This window comes from Siphateles boraxobius, unplaced genomic scaffold, assembly GCF_051911475.1.
Source record: "Siphateles boraxobius isolate OS27281-9 unplaced genomic scaffold, OSU_SipBor_1 13, whole genome shotgun sequence".
Taxonomy (NCBI): Eukaryota; Metazoa; Chordata; class Actinopteri; order Cypriniformes; family Leuciscidae; genus Siphateles; species Siphateles boraxobius.
Window position 1 is genome coordinate 11,408,836 of NW_027508733.1, and position 23,980 is coordinate 11,432,815.

The 23,980-nt window shown below is 39.6% G+C and overlaps 1 protein-coding gene across 3 annotated transcripts in view; it reads right to left on the bottom strand.

The window, feature by feature from the left end:
* Positions 1-17,684, bottom strand: part of asic1b (acid-sensing (proton-gated) ion channel 1b) — a 236,128-nt gene extending 218,444 nt beyond the window's left edge. The window contains exons 1-2 of one of the 3 annotated variants that reach the window (XM_077225550.1): positions 17,581-17,684; positions 13,040-13,222 (exon numbers count right to left, since the gene is read on the bottom strand). In XM_077225550.1, coding sequence (XP_077081665.1) covers positions 13,040-13,077 — 38 coding nt within the window. In that variant the 5' untranslated portion in view covers positions 13,078-13,222; positions 17,581-17,684. Of the gene's footprint in view, positions 1-7,224; positions 10,312-13,039; positions 13,223-13,378; positions 13,467-17,580 lie in introns of those variants that run through there. The other 2 variants (XM_077225551.1, XM_077225548.1) reach the window with 2 other exon arrangements.
* Between the last annotated feature and the right edge of the window lie 6,296 nt (positions 17,685-23,980).

Consider the following 23,980-nt stretch of genomic DNA (forward strand, 5'->3'; position numbering starts at 1 on the left):
AACTGGGCGGAAACCGGGCAGTCTAACATATGGAATGTCACTGGGGTGGCTCCAGCATAAGACGGGGGGAGACACACCGGACAGTGACGGCAGAGAGACTCTGCCGAGGGAAGACACGGGCTCGCCGCAGGGAGCCGTATCGTGGAAGAATACACATATGGGGTCGCCGTAGGGACCGCAACATATGGACCCAGCCTAACACAGGTTCCACACTGCCTACGAGTGGTAGGCCTAACACCAGACGTTCCGCACGTCCGACGTCGGAGGGGTGTGGAGGAACTCAACAGGGTTCAATTTTAAGGGAACTCAACTGGAGTAGAAAGGCGCACGTATCCAGTCCATAGGAGGGGAATGGCGCAGCAAGCCGACGCTTGAACCGGGCTCACGGTGAAACTGGCTTCATGAGAAGGGAGCCCACGGGAAGCAGCGGTTCAACTAGGTGTCGTTCAGCCCCCAACTCTAGAATCTGTTTAGCAAAGCATATCGTCAACGCCCAGGCGGAGCACTTTACACTCATCATAGAGGAGCTCAACACCTAAGTGGACATGTTGCATCTCGGATTTTTCCCGAAATGAAGGCAAGCACTAAGTGCAACTTTGCATGGAAACAGCCTTCCCTCTCTGCTGAGTTCCAACAGATATTTGTAGAGCTGGTCTGAGGTCTATGGCTTGCATTCTGTACACGTCCAAGCGAACGGACAGAGAAGCCAGGGCTGGATCTGCCTCCTCCAGTCAGCGCTTGCAGGCTCACCACCTGCTCCTATTACGGGAGAGGTAGGAACCTTGGGCACAAGGAACCTGACGATCAGAACGTGCTTCTGCACACTTCTGCAACACGATGAGCGTTGTTTAAACACCGAGGCAACATCATTTTGAGGGTGAAGGAAAACAGCCTACTCCAACCCATTTTGCAGGAAAGAGAGTACTGAAACGATCGAAAGCTTTCAGGATCTCCTCTGGAGAGAAGACGCACTCAACGACTAGGTTCCACTTCTAAAGGCGTAAGCACGCTACCCATTTCTAGGGGGTGCTCGCAGACGTGATGGTAACTATCACATGTCCCTGTGATAGCCACCTGAACCTCCGCGTTCAGATGTAAGACCGCCCGGAATCTCCGGGGAAAGAACGCGAGTGCCATCGTGCCCCGTCCCTGAAAGAGTTTTCAGGGGAAGTCAGGAAGGCTGTCGATGGAAACCAGGTCTAGTTGGGCCAATAAGGGGCAACTATGAAGACCTGTTCCTCTCCTGACTTGGCACGTAGGTGCAAGCGACGGGCGCAAAAAGACAGGAGCATTGCTCAACACAACATGTGAAGATCACTGGGCTTCAGGAGCATTTTCTGCTCAGCACTTGAGTGTGATAAGTTCACTGAGCTTCAGGAGCATTCCTGCTCAACACCTGAGTGTGATAAACTCACTGAGCTTCAGGAGCATTTCTGTTCAACACTTGAGCGCGAAGAACTTCACTGAGCAACAGGAGCATTTCTGCTCAGCACTGCGTGTGATGAATTCACTGAGCTACAGGAGCATTTCTGCTCAACACCTGAGTGTGATGAACTCACTGAGCTACAGGAGCATTGCTGCTCAACACTTGAGTGCGATGAACTTCACTGAGTTTCAGGAGCATTTCTGCTCAACATGAAGTGTGATGAATTCACTGACTTGAGCAGGCGCAAGGCGACCATGAGTCGCAGTCGCTTTTAGAAGGCTCACTGGGGTTAAACGCATTTCTGCGGGCCCCTGGGGCAGCTGAGACCCAGTGTTTGTCCAAGGGTAGTCCGCTCGGTTTACACAAACACTGGCAGGAAGACGAAACCGGAGGGGCAACTGAGCGGCCCCGGAATGGTCATGACCCAGCTGGACCCAGGGGATGGAGTCTCCACTTGCCCTGGCTATAACTGTCGTGAGGCTCGACGGCGGCACGATTGAGTAAAGCGGGAAGAGTGGAACAAAGCGTCCTCAGAAGCTTCTGACTCCAAGGAGGAGGTGACGGGTGAGTTGTGACATGCAAGGGAAGCTTGCGCAACGGTCGCAATGTCTAACAACTCGAGGCACGAATGCCCGTGTAGTCGAGGGTCGCCCAGGCCCCCGTTAAAACACGCCCTTTGTACATGGCCCCTCTGTTGAAGAGGGTTTGGCAGCAGACCGGGATGAACTATAGTCACACAGGGTGAGCTGCTCTGCCACGGTCACCTCGGGACTCGATCATGAAGCTAGTGCTGAAGCGGTCACATATGGAGGAAGCCAAACGCTGCAACTACCATATACCACAGGAGCCTCTGAAAGTTCTTTCAGTGGGACCCTTTCTCACTTCAACACCAGCTGAACACATTCTGATTGGAGAGACGTGTTAGACCGAGTCCATCTCCAAAACTGAAAAAGAGATACTCAGCCCGTGGGCGAGATTACTCTCTTCCAGTTGACCTGAAGACCCAACGGGCTCTGGAGCACACGAGGGGAAGGACACCTGATACTCCACCCTAACACGCAACACACAGGATGGCCTGCAGTGCGGAAGGTAGAGATCTGAAGCACATGTCTTTCAGGTCGGAGCTGCAGACCAATCTTGGGCCAAGATGGTCACGACCCACCACCTAGTAGCACGAAGAACGAGTTTACAACTGGCCTTCGTACCGGCTGGAGGAGCGGCTATATCAAATCCTTCGCCAGCAGGATAAGATAAGCACGCACAAGTCAGGAGCACTGCTCAACACTCGGTGTGATGAATATCACTGAATTTTCAGGAGCACGTCTGCTCAACACCTAATGTGATGATTATCACTGACTTGAGCGGGGTAGCCGAGCCTGAGGTGGGGCAGCAAAGTAGAGATAGTGGTGTTAGTGTGCAGTGCAACACTTACCTGTCTCCACTAGCGGCAGGGGGACGTGAGAAGGCGGATGACCGGGTCCTCGAACACCCCAAGCTGCCTGCTGGCGACCAAGGGAAGCTGGGGGATGTAAGGCTATTACAGGGTCACACCCGCCAGACTGGTCCACTTGTGACTCAGGAATAGAAAATTTGCTCTTTTTCTGAATATGTGGGTACCGCTGACCCCGTTTTTATAGGGGCCAGCGGCGGAACAGACACACACATAACAAAAAACTCCAGCCGGCCCTCCAACCAGCCAGAGGGAGTGGATCGGCGACCACTCCACGAGCAACTCCTCCATCCCTGAGAGCCCGTCCAGGTTCAGCGTTTTCTTTTGCGCTGATGCTTACCACCTGGCTTGGCAGCGCCTGGAGCAGGCTGGGCGCCCCTTCCGCGGCCGGCTCCACGCCGGAACCCGGGTGAAGGCTGCTGCGGTGGTCCGGCGGGAGCTGAGGTGGCTGCGGGCGGACGCCCTCGGAGACGAACAGGTGGAGGATCTGACCTCGGCGGGCGGGTGAAGGCAGCAGCGTCCCTCCGAGGCAGGATGTGCCGGATGGCCTCCGTCTGTTTCTGAGCTGTAGAGAACTGTTGGGCAAAGTTCTCCACAGCGTCGCCGAATAACCCAACCTGGGAAATGGGAGAATCCAGGAACCGAACCTTGTCCGCTTCTCTCATATCGGCCAGGTTGAGCCAGAGATGGCGCTCCTGGACCACAAGTGTGGACATCGCCGAACCGACGCGCGAGCTGCAACCTTCGTCGCCCGGAGGGCAATGGGCAATCAGAGGTGTTTAAGTTTCTGCTCAACAGTGCACAAAGCATCACATTTTTTAAATTTCAGTACCGACTTGATACTGAAGTCAGTACTTCTTGACAACTCTAAAGTGAACGTAAACAGTTGAGAAAGAAAACACATGTGTAACAGTATAATGGATCCATGCATCAGGTCTTAAAGTGACAGCAGCCTAATATACCTGCTGCCAAATTATGAGATAATATTAAAAATATCTATATGGCAGTTTTTCCCCATAGTATCGATGGTATCAAAATTGTGGCTAATGAAAATGCTGAGTGGCTAGTTTGGAAAACCATTAGCCACAGCCATATATAACAAAGAAAAGAAGCCATATAGGAGAATAGTGTGGCATGTTAAAAAATCTAATCCGATTTTTAAGTTTGTGACATATAAACGCTCACATCAACCCGATCACTTTATTTAGCAGTCATATGAACACTACGTATGGATTCATCAATCAGAATGAAACAAAAATTTAAACAAAAGGTGTCCACGTAAAAGTATTGAAGGGGGTGGATTGGAATCCACTGCTGCTTCAATGTATATGTAATGAGTGATTAATAATCAAGGATAAGCATTTCTACATAAATCATTTTTATATTCCATGAATGATTCACAAATACTTTTAACTACATTTGCTGTGAGTTTTTAACCAGCTTCTTTCTACGTGCACTCTGATGTCTGTGATTAATCTTTGCGGCGGCAGCTATCTTGACTAATGGTGGCATACTCTCATATCTATCCATGTGTTAAGATGTGTTTTTGTTTTTGTGGACTCATAGCCAATCAGAAACTTTAACCTGAAGTAAGGACGTAGCTTAGATGTTGGTGAAGGGTATAATGGCTGTGATCTTTGTAACTGTAAGCGGACGGCCTACGAACTCCTGTGTGAGTCTTGAAACTGACTTCTGCTGATGAAACTGCAAACTATCTTCAATAAAACTTTTCTTCAATTTATTATAATTCTGACTCTGAGTCTTCTTTAAAACATCTGGTCCTTGGGTCCTAAACTGTTACCCCCTTCTAGTAGCTATTTATACTTGATACCACAGAACGCCATTGTTTGTGTGAACAGCATAAACAAGCATTTACCAGTAAAGTCATTCTGGTAATTTTATGGTAATTTACTGGGATTAATGTGTGAAAGGGGCTACTGATACTTGATAGCACATACCCCTTTTTGGTTTGCATTTGCATGCAAGCATTAGAATCAATCTAGCTAAATTCACTGCCTTAAATTTCATTTTTACCTTGCTTTCAGGTTATATACTTCACATTCTTCACCAATTGACTGCAACCTAAAAAGCAAGCAGCAAAAGCAGTTCACAATCTAGTGTACTCTCAACTCTGTATACTGTATTCAATGTACTATGATTTGGATTTCACTTACTCTAATTTTGCATACAGTTTAGAAAGGATAGTATGCAAATTAGTCATTAAGTAACATTGTTGCTTGTGTTTGTAGGTGAGGAGTTAGTAGTGAAAACTTTGCATAGATGCTCTCACAGTTCCCATGGCGATTTGGTTCCCAATTGGTTGTTATGTGCCATCTGTAGTCATATTTCCTTAGCGATGCCTTTGTAGAGGAAAAGATGTGAATGACTGACTGATGTGCTACAAAATGTTCAATGTAACTTTCCTTCAAATGTAATCTTCAATGCCATATAATTCACTCAACTCACTGCAATCGTTTCAGGTTAGACAAATCACAACTAAGACCTTTCAGGTGTTTCTCTTGGACAGCAGTGAGGTTAAATGGGGAGCAACTGGAGATGTTTGCTTGTTTCTTATGTCTCTTCTGAGAAAAAAATCTCAATATGTGTCTCAACAAGACACCACAACAACTGTGCTGAAATGTACCAAGACACCAACATCTGCAGTCAAAATCAGAAACTTTCTCTTACTTCCTTGTGCTTACTTTGACACTAAACTTGGCTCATTTTAGACCCCTATATATTAACAGACCAAACCAAAATGTCAAAGGAAAGGTGTGTTGTTTTAATCTGGCATTGACATACAAGTTGTTTATTCAAGGATAAACATCACACCAGAAATCTTTCAAATGCAATATACGTCCAAAACGTAATCTAGCAAAGCGAATATAAGTCGAGCGTGACTTTTCAATGATAATCTACACCAGGCATCAATTATTCACTCCTTCCAAATGTGTTGTTATTGAAAAGCGATGAGACAGATTGTACTGCCAATAGAGACACATATGTGTTCAATGAGTTCTGGATGGGCTCCGACCACAGTCCTGAGAGAAGAATCCAAACTCTGAGCAGAACTTCTGCTTCTCTAATGGATGCACATTCGCCACAAGCACAACACATGGTGTTATCAGTTACATCGAATCAATGATGATTCACTTCTTCAGCCCTCGTGGGGGCTTTCAACACCTGAGGGGATGAAAACATTTTTCAAGTCAACGCTCTAACTCTCCTCTCATTTTCAATGAGGCAGAATGTTTACAGCTTACATTTTCAACTCCCGTTAAAGCTAAAATACAGAATCAGATTGTAAGATAACAGTGAAACGCTGAAACACAATAGTCAGACTTTAGAAAATCATACTGACTTAAACCTTGAGATAAAACAGATATCATTTGTCTCTGTCAAAAACAAAGGACGTTTTCGGTTTTCAAAACTTTCTGTATATATTAAATTATGTGAGATATTCAAAATATAACCTTTAACCTCTTCGGTGAGGAAAAAATGAAAGTTTCACAAAGCCATCATCCTCAGAAAATCAACTAAAAAAATGAAACAAACAACTGTAAATAAATAAAGGATAAACTGTTTTTTTCTCAGACTTTCTGTCAAAGTACTAAAACCGGAAAAGTTTTTCCTTTGCGTTTTTCGCATACAGACAACAATGTTGTCAAAATGATTGTCGTTCACAAAGATCTGTGAAAAAAAATGTAAAGCGCTGTATAATTCATGCCAGGCCAGTAGTTTGTCACTTTGTGAAACGCACCTAGACTGAACACATATATGTGTATAATCATTTTCACAAATTCGTGACAAACAAACAAACAAAATGACAGCAGCAAGAACCATTCAAAATAATTTCTGACCTTCATTATAACTATAACAAATGTTGCTTGGTGCACTTTTTTAGTTTTTCAATATTGTTCTAAAAATATATGGATGAGGTTCTGTAGTTGTGAATAGCACATGTACGCCTGCAAGATGAAGTGATCTTTATAAAGATCACTTCATCTGCTGTTCACTAACATATGATAGACGTCTTTAAGATGCCAGTTTATACATTCTAAATCATAAACATCTTAAAGACATTTTCAGAACGTCTATTTGACATCTGACAGGAAACGTCCTGAAGACGTATTGCAGCTGAGCACACACTCTAAAAAATACATCATCTTACGATTTAAACAACCACATTAAATGTACATGTAAACAAGCACATTAAATAGACGTCTCTGTGATGTTTGCTATCAGGGTTTCTGAGTCAAAACAAACAATTCTGAGAAAAATCTTTGTTATCTCGTTAAACGTTCGTCATTTTCTCAATTTAAAATGTTTTACAGGATACAGAACTCACCTGCCGTTTAAAAGCGCGAGCAGCTCGCCCGCGTGGTACAGGTCGTTGCGCGTCACGCGGCCGAAGCGGAAAGAGTTCAGGTTGCAGAAGGTGATGGCAGGAAACGCCATCAGTGGTGCTGAGATCTCGTCCAGCTTGGTGACATGAGGATACTGAAAGTAAAACTTGATGCGGTCAGCGCAAACAAGCACCAGGAACGAAAAAGACCCCAAGAAAAAGATTATCCAGAGACATCGTTTGATGTACTGGCGTTCATAACTGAACATATGTGAGATGCCATGGAGCGTGGACCTGCTGGCAAAAACTTCAATGGGTGCGGGTTGCTCACAGTCCAGGTTATCATCAGACTCGGTTTTAATATCCATGGTTCTTGAAGTTTAGAAAATCACTGAATGAAGCAGGAGGGTATATTTAGAAGATTCAAGGAAGTTCACGCCCTCAGATGGTCAGTTGATCTTTACAAGCATGTGCATAAATTAACCTGGTAGACAGTAGAAAGCAGTAGCAAGAATCCTTGCAACATGTTCACGATGGTGATCCAGCAAGTTTCTGCACTGTAAAGTGAAATGGGACCTACTTCTACCCGATCTAAAATTACGTTTGTTGATCTAAGATATATTCAGGTTGATTTGGTCATATTAAATCACATTTATGATTGGAATAAAACCCTTAGATATTACCACATTAAGCGCATTTAGGCTACTCAAATTAGCGATACAATAACAGTTTGAAGAAATCAACCAATAACACGAATTGTTACAGATATATTAGCTCCGATGTCCCCAGGATCTTCAATGAAATAACTCCGTAGTTGCGAGAGTACCGTCAATTCATTGACCGTGTCCTCCAGTCGATTCAGCGCAAATTACAGAAAAACAAGCGTAAGGATAACGCTTCCCTGAACTACTGTCATTTATTTGCATACATCCCTACAATGTGTTATGGAAAACTAAAACGCATCGCTCGATGTAAAGAGAATGTCTTCACATCAATTCACAACACTAGACACATCCGCGGTGTCAAAACGGCTCAGATCGGGTTTCAAGCTCGATAAAATAAGCGATCCGCAATCCAACTTCAACACGCGCGCTGTTAACGGCAACACAGATGCTCTCTGGATGTTGGCATCACTAAAATGTCCCCCTTTTTAATTAATGCAGCTCGGCATGCGTATCCATATCAGATAAAGTGTTGGGTTGTAAGTTATATAGTCCCCTTCCGTCCAGTCCTGTGGGTTGGTTTAGATGTAGACAGACACGTCAAGAATGAACGCTGCACACTGCGACGAAGCCTCCATCCAAGTGCCCTACTGTCTGTATGAGGATCACTGTCTATATGACCCGACCAGTTCTTAAAAGAGAGAGAGACGGAGAGAGAGAGAGAGAGAGAGACTGAGAGAGAGATATTTCGATGTAGCCTATCATTATACATCAACTCTGTTTTATTATTAGCCTATTTTTTATATGTATTTTTTTACCTTTTATTCCTTAATATCACACTTTTTATTGGCTATTTCTTTTTTCAGCTATCTTGTTTTGTTTTTTAGGCATTAATTCACATTAAAACAAAAATACATGTTTTAGTTATTCTTATTATATTGCATATTTTATTTTATTTGCAAACCATTATTATTTGCATTATGCCATTATTATTATATTTTATACCTGTATGTATAATTTAACTATTCTTATTCCTTTGTCTTTCACTATAAATTACTGTTTATTTCCTTTTGTTATATTTCTTTAATGCAATACAAAATTGCCCTCGAAGGGACAATAAATACACACTATACAGCTACTAACGTCAGAACTAACTGAAGTGATGTGCAGTTATGATGTATATCTGAACTGACAGTCCTGCTGACCAGGAGGTGCTTGAGTGATAAATATGCATGTACGGAAAGACTGATCAGTATTATTTGAGAAACTCACAGCCGAGGGGTGAAAGGGAACCCACCCATGAAATTACACAGAGTGCATTTTAATCCAGGTTTGTGACAGTATTGGCTAACGCTGGGTGTCGCTGTCACTGACCGAATCAATAGCTGTGATGATTTGGCCCACAGCTGATTATCAACTTTCAGAAACACGCTTAAGTGTCAGTCTGTTAATGGACTCGCATGAACTCCACTAACTGAAGCAAAACCCCTTACAGCTTCAGCTGAGGTTAAAACGGTTTGTCCAGGTATGTGTCTTGTTTGTGACCTGGTTCACTTTGGAGTCTATAAAAGAGGTTTAAATATGATCTGGATGTTTATTGATCCATCATGAGGATGTGGAATAAGAAACCAGGCTCCTGAAGTGAGGTGAAGGGTTATTCCCGTGAGTCGCTGAATAAGTACTGTGTCATTATAGGACTGTATATCATATGTGTGCCCTGAAACACACTCTAAGCAAGTATCAAGCTCGATTTTATGATGTACAATTCCACATCCGCTATAAATATCTCAGAGGATATGTAGTATCCACAACGCCATGTTTTTCATGGCAACCCCATTTTAAAGAAAGCCAATAAATGCAGTTTTTACTGCAACAATTTTGAATCTCCACTGATACTGTAAGATATAGGGTTTGATGAAACGTCTTACAAGAACACATGCTATAAGATGCCAAAGGGAAAAGTTACTCCTAAAAAGAAATCAGAAAACTTTCAGTGATGCAAAATGCTTATATTTAAAAGGATTTCCTGGACACCATTAGTGTAACAGCATCCATTATTCACATTTGAAATAAATGGCTCACTGTTCAGAAATTGTGGTTTCCACCCAAAGCATGCAATTTGGCATGTTTCCTAATAATGTCCTGTTGTCCATGTATGCTAACTTTTGGTAAAGTTTGGATGCTCACAAAAAAACGCCAATAAAACCTTAAAATCATTCAATTCTTTCCCTGCCGTTGACAATTTTCTTTAATTTATGACAATGCTTGCGTGCCACTGATAGTTTTTTTTTTAAAAGCAAATCCATGTTTTAACTGTTATACGGTAGAGGGCTTAGTCTTTGACAAAAACGCATTTTTCTCATCTTTTTTTGGTTAAAAGTATTGCTTTTTTAATGAAACTTGTTGATTAAAAAAGAATGCATGAAGCTAGAAAGGTTTTTGTTGTTGTTGTTTTGTTTAAAAGCAGAGGCTCAGTCCTTTCTTTTATTGTATTTTCAGATATTCATATAACAAAATATACTGGAGACCGTGAAAGTTTTGATCAAAAATGCTGACGCTGACTGGCAACTTATAAAAAAAACTCTGAGGGGGAAAGAGTTAATGTGATAGCACATATTCTGAACAGGTTATGGTTTATGAGGCAACCGGTTATCTTAGATCGTTTCAGGTGAGCTGAATGGAAGTGGCCTATACAGCTCTTCCAGAAACATCTGTTTGCAGCTTGTTTCAGCTCCCATCATGCTCTTCTTGCACCATAACGCATGTCTACAGATGCGCTGTGCGACAAATTAAATGGCTCGTGCACCAAAGCGAAGATAGGCAGAACAAAAATAGGAAGGTGACAGGATGCTGATAGCAAAAGGAAAGAGTTTATCAACGGCATCCTGGGAGCTTTTGCCACAGAGTAGTGAAGCAGCAGCTACATGAGGACAGAAGGATACCATGGAAGATAAACTCTAGAAATTAACTGAGTCGTCAGGGGGCCGGAAATGGATTATTAAAAGCATGGTTACTCAAAACTTGTGATCTTTTACCGCAGGGAAGTTATAGAGCCATAATCTTCAGAAGAAGAAAAACTGTCAGTACGCAAAATAAGCTTGAGTACTTGAGCTAAAGTGGAAAAACTGCAAGCAGAGCAGATTTAAGTTGAAGCACACTACCGGTAAAGCAGATGTTCGAGAAGTGGACTAGCAGTTAGTGTGTGTACTCAGATCAGAGTTGGGGGAAACAACTAAAAAAAAAAGTGTAGTTTGATAAGCTATTCAAAATTCAAATGTATCTTTCCCTGCAAAGTCAACAATCTTGAATCTCCACTGATACTTTAAGTTAGGGTTTGATGAAACACCTTATAAGAATATAGTACACAGAGACAAAACTAACTTCAAAAAGGAAATCAGGAAACTTTCATACATTAACATTAATGCAAAATGCTTAGACTTAAAAGGATTTCCTTTCTAATGGACAGCATTAGTATCACAGAGTTGATCTATTATTCACATTTGAAATAAATACCCCCTTGGTCAGAAATTGCGGTTTTCCTCCGAAAGCATAGAAATTTGGCATGTTTCCTCATAATGCCTTGTTGTCCATGCGTGCCAAGTTTTGTGAAGTTTGGACATTGTGCTGACAAGATACAGGCCGATAAGTCATTATGGACTACACCCAAACACATTTCGGACCATATTTCCTAAACGAATAAATGAATTAAAACTTCTTTTGATAACATTTTGTCAGGAGCATCATAAGATGGTGCACACCAATTTCAGCAAATTTTTGTGTTAAATCAGGGATTTCGTTGATTTACATATCTCTAGCTATCGTTCCGAATCACTAACCAGTGCAAGAGTAATAGTAGTGAGTATTTATTTAAAATAGAGCCAGTTATGAAAAATAAAATATGTACACAAAGTCTTTGTTATGCTCCTCGCTGAGAATTCAAGCAGGTGTGGCCTTTCACAGCCTGCCGGATCTCAGGGAACAGGATCTGAGATGAAGGAACTTGTGTCTGGTCGGCATCCATGTGGCAATTTCAGGATTCCAAGAAGCAAAAAGGCTGTTGACCCCACTGTGTTGTAACCTCAAGCTTTGGCAAACCACAAGCCAGCAAGCAGGTCCAAAAGACTGTCTTCTTGGCATTTCGATTGCAAGCCAAGTGACCAGAGTTGAGAGAATGTTGGCCGGCCCTTGAGGGATGGACAGATGGACGATTAGCTATAATGAGTTCCTGCAGGGATCAGTGTGACATGGAGCAAAGAGAAGAGATTGCCCAAGGACATACTTGTCTCTGGGAGAATGGAAGCCATTTTAATATCTTTTGGTTTGGGGGAGAAATTTAAACCCAGGGAGTCTTGAATGTTCTGGATCACAAATGCCTCAACACTAAAGCTTCAGAGTACAACACTACTTATACTTCCGACTACATTTGCCAAAATGTGACAGATAGAAGAGAGTACATTGTGTTAGATGCACAGTAATAAGAGACCAAATTACCAAATTACTGGTTTAGTGGTTCATTGGAGATTACTACAATTCTTGATGATTCATTATTGTTTTTTCAGATTAGTGTTGTGGTTTCTAGTTTTTTTAAAGAACCAGAATGTAGATGATCATAAAGAAAGAGCAAAATCATTAGATGTTCCTTCTAATGTATCAAATCTTTATTTTATCCAATGTTGGTTCTTCTGAGGACTTTCTGGTGCGGTTGAACGTGTGGGTGTCCTAAATAACTCCCACAGGGATTATACACATTCAGCTCTTTGAAACAACTGATCGCTTAGTTCATGCAAGAGAAATGTTCATCTGTAGGTTAACAACCCACACACATACATAATATATAATTCATGAGTAAGAGAGTTAACTCGCATAGATTTGCACTTAGAGCGACTATCACTGTCAACAGCAGATCTGTATGGGACTTTTTAGGTTGTCCAAAAGACACCTCTTTTGTAAAATGTTGAAATGTACCCGATTATTCCACTGTTGCCGTTTTTTTTATTATTACCAGTTGGATTAGGAAATTGGGAAGTACCTTGTGTCTTCCTCCGTGTAAGTCTGATCAGAGTTATCTAGGGCTTTACCTTACGCCACTTGCAACATCCCTTTGAGACACTTCATTAGTGTTTCACTAAAGATGTAACAGTCAAAGGTTCACTCACCTTAGCTTTTCGATTATTACTTTATGCTTGTCTAGCATTTGAAGTGCTGAGAGATGAATTATGAAGGTATTTTAATGAAATACCATGTGCACCACACATTCTGTCCTCCTGAATTGTGTTCTTTTCATTATTTCTTTCAGGTGCAGCTCCATTTCAATTTGCAACTCTTCAAGCGAGTAATTCCTAAAAGATATAAATCAATTAATTTATTTATGTTCTGCAAATAAAAAAAGACGTCTGGATGCAAAATGAGCACTTTGTCATTGATGTTTGTGTGCAAGACAGCAGCCATTTAGAATTCAGGATCAATTTACTAACTCAATGCAAGGTAAACCTTACCAAAGATTGGAGTTGGGATAATTGCTTGTTTTGCCAATTAAGGGTGAAATTGGTTAAATAAGCAGTTTATGATGAAGAAACTAAAGACAAAACTCAAAGATGCCAGTTTGTTAGTCTCTCCCACCTGGCTTCCTACTAGATTAACCAGCATGACTTCATTGGTTGACCAGCTTCACCAGCTATGTGTAGCTAGTCCTCCAAGTAAACAAGTACTTAACCAGCAAAACATTAATGGCATTGAAAAATCCAACAGAACGGTACAAAAACAACATTGTTTTTAGAATTTTGTATCTTGATTCAGCTCACTGAAATGTAAATGATTCAAACACGTGTTTTATTTTCTCTCCTTAAAGGTGTCTGGCTTGTCTGTCAGAAGGTTAAACTAAATAATATATGATTGGTTTTATTTCATTTATGTACGATTTGCAATTATCAAAACCACGGTGCCAAAATAGGTGCATACATACATTTTAAAACCTGTTGTTTTGTGTGTGTTTTTTACTCATACACTCTAGGAAAAATCTATAAAAATAAGGCCCATTTTATTAAACAGGCGGTATTTTGAATGTGTAAGGCCCGGCTGGATCAGCCCAAAGAAGGTTTTCCGATCAGCGGGTGAAGGTCTCGCGTTACCGTCTTATCGCGTGGCAAAGTAATTTGATTAAATTAATACATTTTCTCATATGTATCAATTTGTTATTTCATCTGACTCCATAAATGAAAAAGATTTTAATGATATCTGGGCATCATTAAAAGTGAACGAATATTTAATTATTATTTTTTAACTCTTACTGAAAATAATGTCAGAGTCGATTAGAATAAAATCAAATGTTTACAATTTATTATGTCAGGTAAATGTACCACGCCAGTTGCATAATCAGTTCAAAGATAATAGATACAAACATCAAATGCTCTAGAATAAAGCGAGAAGATGCAATACCTTGACATTATAAAAAGACCTACATGATGCGAAGTGTTTTGGTGCACTTCGCATCACGGGCTAATCTGGTTACCGAAAACGCCCCGAGCTCTAGTTGCATTTCATTATATAGACAGACCTGATTTCAAATGTAAACATGAGTTCACAGTGGGAATTCACATTAATCACTGTTCCAGACTTACTGGGGGCAGAAGTTGATTTACATGGAACCATTTGCTAACAATGGGAATTTGGTTTGAGGTTACACCTTCTAAGAGCATGAGGTCATTTGCCTGGAAGACACCCTCCTATGTATGTGAATTATTTCTAAACACTTAAATGCCTTATTACCTTCTGGATTACTTCTATGAGAATGAGACCTTTAACCAGTTGCACTGAGACATTTCAAATTATATCAAACATGTGTGATACTGCTGTACTATATAGATGCAGGTGATCTCAGCATGATAGGAAGAGGGAATGGGGGGGTCAAGGGAAAAATTTGTAGATTAGGATTGCTTAGGTGAGACTTGTGTCTCGAATGGTGCACAAGGGAGGAATTCAAATGTTAATTTGCTTTGTTCTCTCAGAGAGTTGCGCTATCTTCCAGTTCTTCCAGTTTTTCCAGTCTTACAAATGTATTGCATTGTTTTGCATTTTAATCTCTGCAAATTTAACGAATAATGTCCTGGCCGAAAATGAACAGTACCTTTACCTTACTCGTACAGTGTTAATATTAAATACGCTTACATATGAAAGTTAAATGTTATTAATAAACACAAATATTCATAGTAAGTGCCATCAAATAAATTGTGTAATCACTCTGTGATCTTCTCACAGACTACAACCCCAAATCAGAAAAAGTTGGGAAAAATGTAAAATGCAATAAAATTAAGAATATTTGTTCATTTTTTTTACCTTTTTTTTAACTGACAAAAGTACAAAGAAATGTTTTCCAATGTTTTCACTGACCAACATAATTGTATTTTTAAAATATGAACAAATTTTGATTTTGATGGCTGCAACACCCCAAAAAAGTTGTTTACCACTGTGTCACATCCCCTTTCCTTTTAATTTCACTTTTTAATCATTTGGGAGTTGATGATACTAATTGTTGGAGTTTTGCTAGTGGAATATTTGCCCAATCTTGTCTGATACAAGACAGCCGCTCAACAGTCTGTGGTCATCATTGCCTGATTCTCCTTTTCATGATGGGTCATACATTTTCCATAAGAGACATATCTGGACTGCAGTAAACAGGAGGCACATCCCTTCTATGGTGCAGAGTGTCTAGAAACCACTCCGTTTTAGCAGGTGCAGAATGAGTCCTGGCATTGTCTTGCTTCCCAGGAAAGATGTAATCTTGATGGCAGTTTATGTCTCTGTACAATCCCAATATATGCCTCCATGTCAATGTTACCTTCACAATAATGCAAGTTACCCATACCGTTTGCAATGATGCACCTCAATACCAGCGCAGATGTTTGCTTTTGCACCTGTCGCTGGTGAAAGTCTGGTTGGTCCCTTTCGTCTTTGGGACTGAGAACTCGATGTCCATTTTTCCCAAAAACAAGCTGAAACATGGACTCATCTGACCACAGCACACATTTCCACTGTCTTCTAGACCATCTGAGATGAGCTCAGGCCCAGAGAACTCGCCGGCATCTCCACATAGAACTGATGTAAAGCTTTCTCCTTGCGTAACAGTGATTTAGTTGGCATTTCTTGATGCAGCGTCAGACTGTGTTCAGTGAAAATGGTTTTCCAAATTACTCCTGAGCACATGTGGCTGTATTTAACAGAGTAGCATGATGGTATCTTGTGCAATGCCATCTGAGGGCTCAAAGGTCACACACATTCAACAGAGGTCTCCTGCCTTGCCCAACACAGACTGAGATTTCTCTGGATTCCCTGAATCTTGTGACAATATTATGTATGGAAGATGATGAAAGGCATAAATCCTTTGCAATCTTGCATTGAGAAATGGTATTTTTTAAATTGTTTGACAATTCTCTCATGATATTTGGCACACAGTGATGAGTCATGACCCATCTTTGCTTAAAAAGACTGAGAAGCACTTTTACACCCAAACATGATACCCTCAACTATTACCAACTCACCTGCTCATTGTGGACTGTTTCAAAATATTTGGATAATCTAATATTTGGTCTCTGTCCCAACTTTTTTGGGGTGTGTTGCAGCCATCAAAATCAAAATTTGTTCATATTTACTAAATACAATTATGTTGGTCAGTGAAAACATTGGAAAACGTTTCTTTGTACTTTTGTCAGTTAATAAAAGGTTAAATAGAATGAACAAATCTTGATTTTATTGCATTTTACAAAATGTCCCAACTTTTTCTGATTTGGGGTTGTACTATGAACATTCTGAACAAGATTTCTTTCCTGATTCACAGCTCATATCCAAGCTTCACGATCAATACGTTACAGGTCTCATTCTGTCCGACTTCACCTTTACTAGAAAAAGTGTTCAATACTCGAAATTATAACAACCTCTGAAATAATCCAAATGTTTAGCTCAGCGTTAGTCCGCTCAACTGTGAACACAAACGTGAGGTTAAGTTACTTCACCTTCAGTCAAATGCGCGGGTGAATGTTGATACCTAGAGACCGCGCGGTCGAAACTCTCCAGCCAAAAATGCCACCGTTTAAATTTGATTGACATAATTCACAATGGATTCAGAGAACAAAGGTTCCCTGAATGTCAAGATTATGGAGCGGAATACACAAGCCTTTCACATCTCCCGGCCGAACGGGTGAGAAACACGTTGTCTATTACAGGATTTGAGCTGCATTTATTAATTGGTTTTCTTAATTAACACAGCATGCGCGGGCATTAATATTCACGCCTCATAAGATAGTGACGCTCCTCATTCAGCGCTAAACTATTTAGCTGCACTCAGAGAGGAACGTGCAGGAAAATTTACATTTTGGCCGATATGTTGACAAAACTGCAATTAGGAGCTGTCTTTTTGTGTTTTTTAATGATTAAAACTTCTGCTTTCTTTCATTAATGATATGTATAGTGACAATAAATAGGATGTTAATAACATTGAAAAACAACACATCTCCAAACATGACAGAATACATATGCAAATAGCTAAGACAGCGATTAACTCTACGTGCAAACACTTTCCGTGTGGTTAAAATTGTAAACAAGGGAAAATAATTAAAGTTTAAAATGATTTATTATCCTTATCTGCCAGTTTGACGACTTATTCAATTTGACAAGTTATGAGTGTCAACCAGCACTGAATAATTACCTCATTTCTGCCTCATTGTCATTAAGACATTAATTTGCTGTTTGACAGGTTTGGGGCTGAAGAACAAGAGGATAAGACCTACCTGTCAGAAAGAAAAATCACAAATGACTAAATGAAATGAAGAGCACGTTTCTTCTCAGAGTTGACATACTTTTCCTTGAAACAGTAAGTTAGCGTGGGACAAGTCAGGAAAAGTCGAGGCCACTTCCTTCACAATTACACAAAGCAAACAACAAACAATTTTCTAGTTGTTATTAGTAGTCAGAGGCAGGTCATCTTTCATATTTAGGGGGAGAGGTTATGTCATTCACGAGAGCATTTTATTGGACAAAAATGTGAAGTGCAGGATGATGTCATCAAATATTTTTGGTCTGTTTTTCCTAAACAAAAATAGAGAATGTGAACAGTCAATTTTTATAAGTGAACTAAAATATAGAATCTAAGTGCAACCAGACAAACCATAAAACTCCATTGAGAGTCAATTGAGAGGTCTCGAGGTCTCAGACAATTGCCAGCAAACCTGCAATGAAAAGTCAAAGATCTCAACATGAACAGAATACTTATCATTCAAGATCAAATAATCTGAGCTGCCATTTCATTTTTAAAAAGTTGATTACTTCAATAAAACACAACTTTTATTTTACTTCAACGAGCTATTTAAGAGCAACACAACTTTCCTGAGGCAAGAGTTGTTCTTGTGAAGTTGGTCTCTCCAAAACAAATCAGCACGAAGCAGGGCCATGACATCAGCAAAGCCTGAATAAATGATGATGTAAAATATCGCCAGTGCCGTTGAGGGTGGGACAACAAATCAGTCCACAGTCCTCCACGGCCGCTGACACATTCTGACACTGATAGATCCGCGCGAAGGACCGCTCTTAATTACCTTTTAGCCCAGCGCTATAGTAGAGAGAGAGAGCGGCCATCGGCCGAATGGCAGCGACAGAGATGAATGCTCAAGACTTCCCACGATCAATCAGCCACTCCGGCCTCCTCTGGATCATCTGTCACGTCCCCACGGAAAAGACAGAGAAAGAAAGCTCTCATTCTCACCCGTTTCAAAAGAAAAGACACGGAAAGAGAGCGACAAGAGATAAAGTGAAAGACAGTTTGGAGGTGTTTAAGAGGAGACTGCGAAAAAGCTCAAGGTGGTGCGCACACACAGGCTGATATAGTTAGCGTGCACTTATCAATCGCCTCTGTTGTGGTTTAATTGCAATTAAAGGTTGCAAATTGGCCCGTGATAATTTTCACCAGCCCTAGGATGCATGAGGACATTGATAACACACACACACACACACACACACACACACACACACACACACACACACACACACACACACACACACACACACACACACACACACACACACACACACACACACACACACACACACACACACAATTAGCTAATTAGCTAATTAAATGAGACTAAACTATACATATCTTGTTTAAAGCTATTAAACAAGTATTTGCTGTTTTTAAACTTGTTTTTTTTATTATTATTATTAAGTGTTTGGTTTATTTTTTATGTGCCCAGAAGGAGACTGGACCAGAAGGACACTGGACGGACGGATGGATGGATAGATAGATAGACTGAGGGATAGACAGACAGGTGTATAGATGGATGAATGATAGATGGAGGGATAGGCAGATAATAAATGCATCAACAGAGGGATAGCTAAGCCAGGTAGATTGATAGATAGACAGGAAGATATGGATGGACAGATAAATGGAGGGGTAGACAGATAGACAGACAGACAGACAGACAGACAGACAGACAGACAGACAGATCTCTTGTTTCTACAGCATGCGATGGATCTGTTGATTGGTTTCGTCACTAGAACAGTTTCAGTGTCACAGACTGCTTCCTCGACCTTGCTCTCGGTCTCGCATAAACATGGTCACATGACCCTGACCTGTGACATCACTCAAGACCACCTACAAACAGAAGAACGCAGAAGTCAATACACTGCACACCCGAATATCAGCCAGCACCAATCAATCAAAACATCATCCGGCGCTTTGCTCAATCATTTATGGAAATGCAGGGCTGCCTAAGTAACTTTCTGAAATCCACACATCCAAAGTGTCGATACATGTTCCTCTGATGAAGAGTTGCCTCTAATCTGTGAGATTTTCTGCACTGCAAGCAAATTGGATGCGAGTCAAAATCTTGAATATTTGTATGTATAACTAGATGTATAACACACTCTAGCATTGTGAGAAGTTGCTGGCATCGCTTTACAGTTGCTAAGGAGTACTGAGTGTTTTTGTAGTGTTGCTAGGGTACTCTGGCTGGTTGCACACTGGCCAAAGTTTAATATTTGTGGATTTGTTCAAATCACCCTATATGCAATATTTCTGAATCAATGAATAACACACAAATACACAATTCTGATCTCACTTTACAGTACTCTCAAAATAATTTATACAAAGCCAAATAGAGTTAAAATAATCATTACCAGAGTTATGTTAAACACATATGCAATGATTGAAGCTCAAATGTGTGACCTTATGGGTTTACTATATCTGATGCTAAATTTAAACTTTCATTTTGGGTGTACACATTATACGTTTTGTTGCATTTTTGTATTGCAATATATTGTGACACGATATATTGTCATACCCCTTAAATAAATCCATATATTCTTCTGTGGATTATTAAATATGCATGTGGATAAAGCAGCATGAAGTGTGTTTGACCTCTGTGAAAGTGGCGTGTCTCTCGAGGAACACACGGCTGTTGACATGACGCGCAGTGACGAGTGTGTCCACTCTGAGAGCTTTCACCTGTTCCTGCATCAGAGCGCGCAGGGGACGCTGTCCGCCGGGGTCACGGCGAGTGTGTGAGATGGAGAGCGAATCCTCGAACCCCGCGGGACCTGCAGCGTTCTTAGCAGCTCGCCAGACAGCGAGGCGCTATCACTGATGAAAAAAGCTCCCGATGTGGCGTCAAGTTTCCAGTTATCTGATGGAAAACTGGAGGATGTGCCGGTACACAGCAGCCTCTGGTGACACTCTCATGACGACAGGACACAGCGGAAGAGAGACAGGCAGAGAGAGAGAGAGAGAGAGACATGGGTTGAAAAAGAGAAAGGCAGAGAGAGAGACAGGTGGAAGAGAGACATGCCGAGAGAGAGACAGGTTGAGAGAGAGAGAGAGAGAGAGAGAGAGAGACACAGGTTGAGAGAGAGAGAGAGAGAGAGAGAGAGAGAGACACACAGGTTGAGAGAGAGAGAGAGAGAGACACACAGGTTGAGAGAGAGAGAGAGAGAAAGAGACACGGGTTGAAAAAGAGAAAGGCAGAGAGAGAGACAGGTGGAAGAGAGACAGGCCGAGAGAGAGACAGGTTGAGAGAGAGAGAGAGAGAGAGAGAGACAGGCTGAGAGAGAGACAGGTCCCTCATGTCTTTCTTCTTTGGTCTGGACTGCATTTAACGGCATGAAAGAACGTTAGAGAATAATGAGAAAATTATTAAATGAGTCATTCTGCATAAAAATATTATCATAAATTATATTAATAATATATATATATATATATATATATATATATATATATATATATATATATATATATATATATATATTAATATATTATTAAAGTTTTATCAAACACTTTCTAATTAATATTCAATAATACATGTTTGTTTTATAAATATATTATCAAAATGTATTTTATAATCAATATATAAATAAAAAACCGAATAAATATGAATGTATGTTATGCAAAATACATGAAGAAAATAATATCTAAAAATAAATGATGCATTAATTTTTATAAAAAAATATTAAATTTTTGGATAATAAATGTATAAATAAAATAGCACAATAAATAAATATAAATCGTATATGTATAATCTTTATACTGTACAAAGAACTTCGATATAACTCAAAAGTTACAGCACATTTTCTCAGCTGGTTTGAAGCTGTCTGCAAATAGACTTTCATGATTTTTACACTCTGGTATTTACTATCTCTCTTCATCTAAAATTCTGAAATATCTATAGCAAATCAAGTCATCTACTCTCTAAAAAAAGAGAGTTTTATTTTTAGCCTTTTATGCGTTTTAGCTTTAAAAATGTTTCAGCAGACGAACCAAAGAGATTACAAAATACATTTTCAGAACGCCAATAAACCATCATCTCAATCCCACCAGTTTCCGAGCCACATCTGAACATGATGTTTCACACGGATGCCGAAAGTATGAAAGGAAAATGCGTTTTCCTGCAGAACTCTCAACTCATTTACTCCAACTTCATGGGATCTGATGTGAACCAAACTTCTCACTAAATCTCGACTCTTTTCATTCTCCGTACATGGGAAACTCTTGCAAATGTTCTGAACTCTTGCAAATTTCATCAGAACAAGTCATTAACTTTCAAACCCCACAAACTCATTTGCGGGAGCTCAAATCCTCCCTTCATTAACTGATGACGTTCTATCGTGAACAAACATCTTTAATTAAAGCATCAGATCGGCACGTTTGACTCTCAGAGGTGTCGTGAGAGCGCCGGATGATTGTGTGAAGCGGTGGAGTCGTGTGGACGGGACGCTCCCGCTCTCAGCCCAGAGGCCCTGATGTTGGCATCAATTACCAGTCGGGACGGCTATCTTTCTAATGGACTCTGATAAGAGAATAATCCAAACGCAGGCGCTTTAATGACTTTTGCTTTAATTAAGGAACAGTATAAATGGTGATTTGGTGTTTCTATTGTGCTCAGGTCTTTTGTGCGAGCGATCACGTGTTTGAACGGCCGCTGTTTGCATGGTGAAGCGGTGTGAAAGAAGGTTTTATGAGCTCTGGGATGAAGACTGAGCTGGGAATGAACTGAATGAACCTACAACTGAAGTCAGGGCCAATGTCAAAGAGTTCGGCATTCATGCAAGAAACGACGAGAGAATGTCATGTGTTGAATCAGTCTGATAGTTCAAAAACATTTGAACCATTGTTACAGTGTTCAAAGTCATAATTTGTGTCGAAATTTCAAGTTAATGAAATTTATCATATGATAGATTAGTCAAATCAAAAATTATTCAGACACCAGATAATATTTAATTATATATATATATATATATATATATATATTTTTTTTTTTTTTTTTTTTTTTTTTTTTTACTATGGGTACAGGACACTATAGTTCATTTATGTGAGTGAGGATAGCAAGGTGTCTGAATAAATTTTGGTTTGACTGTGTATATATATATATATATATATATATATATATATATATACATACATTTATTTATTATTGTGTGTATATATATATATATATATATATATGCATATGTATATATTTACAATAATATTAAAGTTATATTTATACACAATTATGTATATATTATTAAATAATTCATATTACATATTATAAAATTACAAATCTTACCATATCTATATCTATCCACCATATCTATAGAAATATATATATATATATATATATATATATAAAATTAAATATTATAACATTTTAGAAATTATTGTAACATTTTGTAATTGTATAAAAATATATATTTATGCACAATTATGTATATATTTTAAAATTAAATATCAAATAATACAAATCTATTAATATTTTATTCAAATTTACATATTATAAATTTACATAACATACCATAGAAAAATGTATAGAATAATAAATCTTATATATATATAAAGACATTAATATTTATTCATTATATATATTTTTTTTATTAAATTTTTAAATATATATAAATTCATTTTACAGTATTACATGTTATATATTTAAATATTATACATTTACCTCATTTTGTACAATAAATGTATTTATGCATATGTGTATTTATTTAACCATGTTTACATACATATTACATATTACATACTACATACATGTTTACATATTATTTTGGAAAATGTTTACATATTACCTTGGAAAATGCTACAAAATCCAGTTTTAAAAAATTATTGAAAAAACTACAAAAATAATAGAAAAACAGGTTTTAAAAAAACACACAAAAGATTAACAATTCAGTCCGACCTGATCAGATGTTTCTCGAAGGCACATCAGTGACCAGTGTGTGACCTCTGAGAGGAAGAGGTGAGAAGAATGTTTTCAGCCGTGGTGAAAGCTCACGTCATCACATTGAGGTCAGCGGTGGTCAGCAACTCAAAAACTCACTATCAGTGTAGTAGCATACCTGTATCTATCTATCTATCTATCTATCTATCTATCTATCTATCTATCTATCTATCTATCTATCTATCTATCTATCTATCTATCTATCTATCTATGGTGTTTGTTTCAGCATGGAAAAAGAAAAGAAGTTAACAGAAGAGTCTGAGTGACACCAATGGACGTTTCTGGAAGAGTTCAGTTCAGTCTGCATGTTTGAGTTTGCTGTGTGCTGCCTCCCTCTAGTGTTCAACAGGAGAACTGACACTG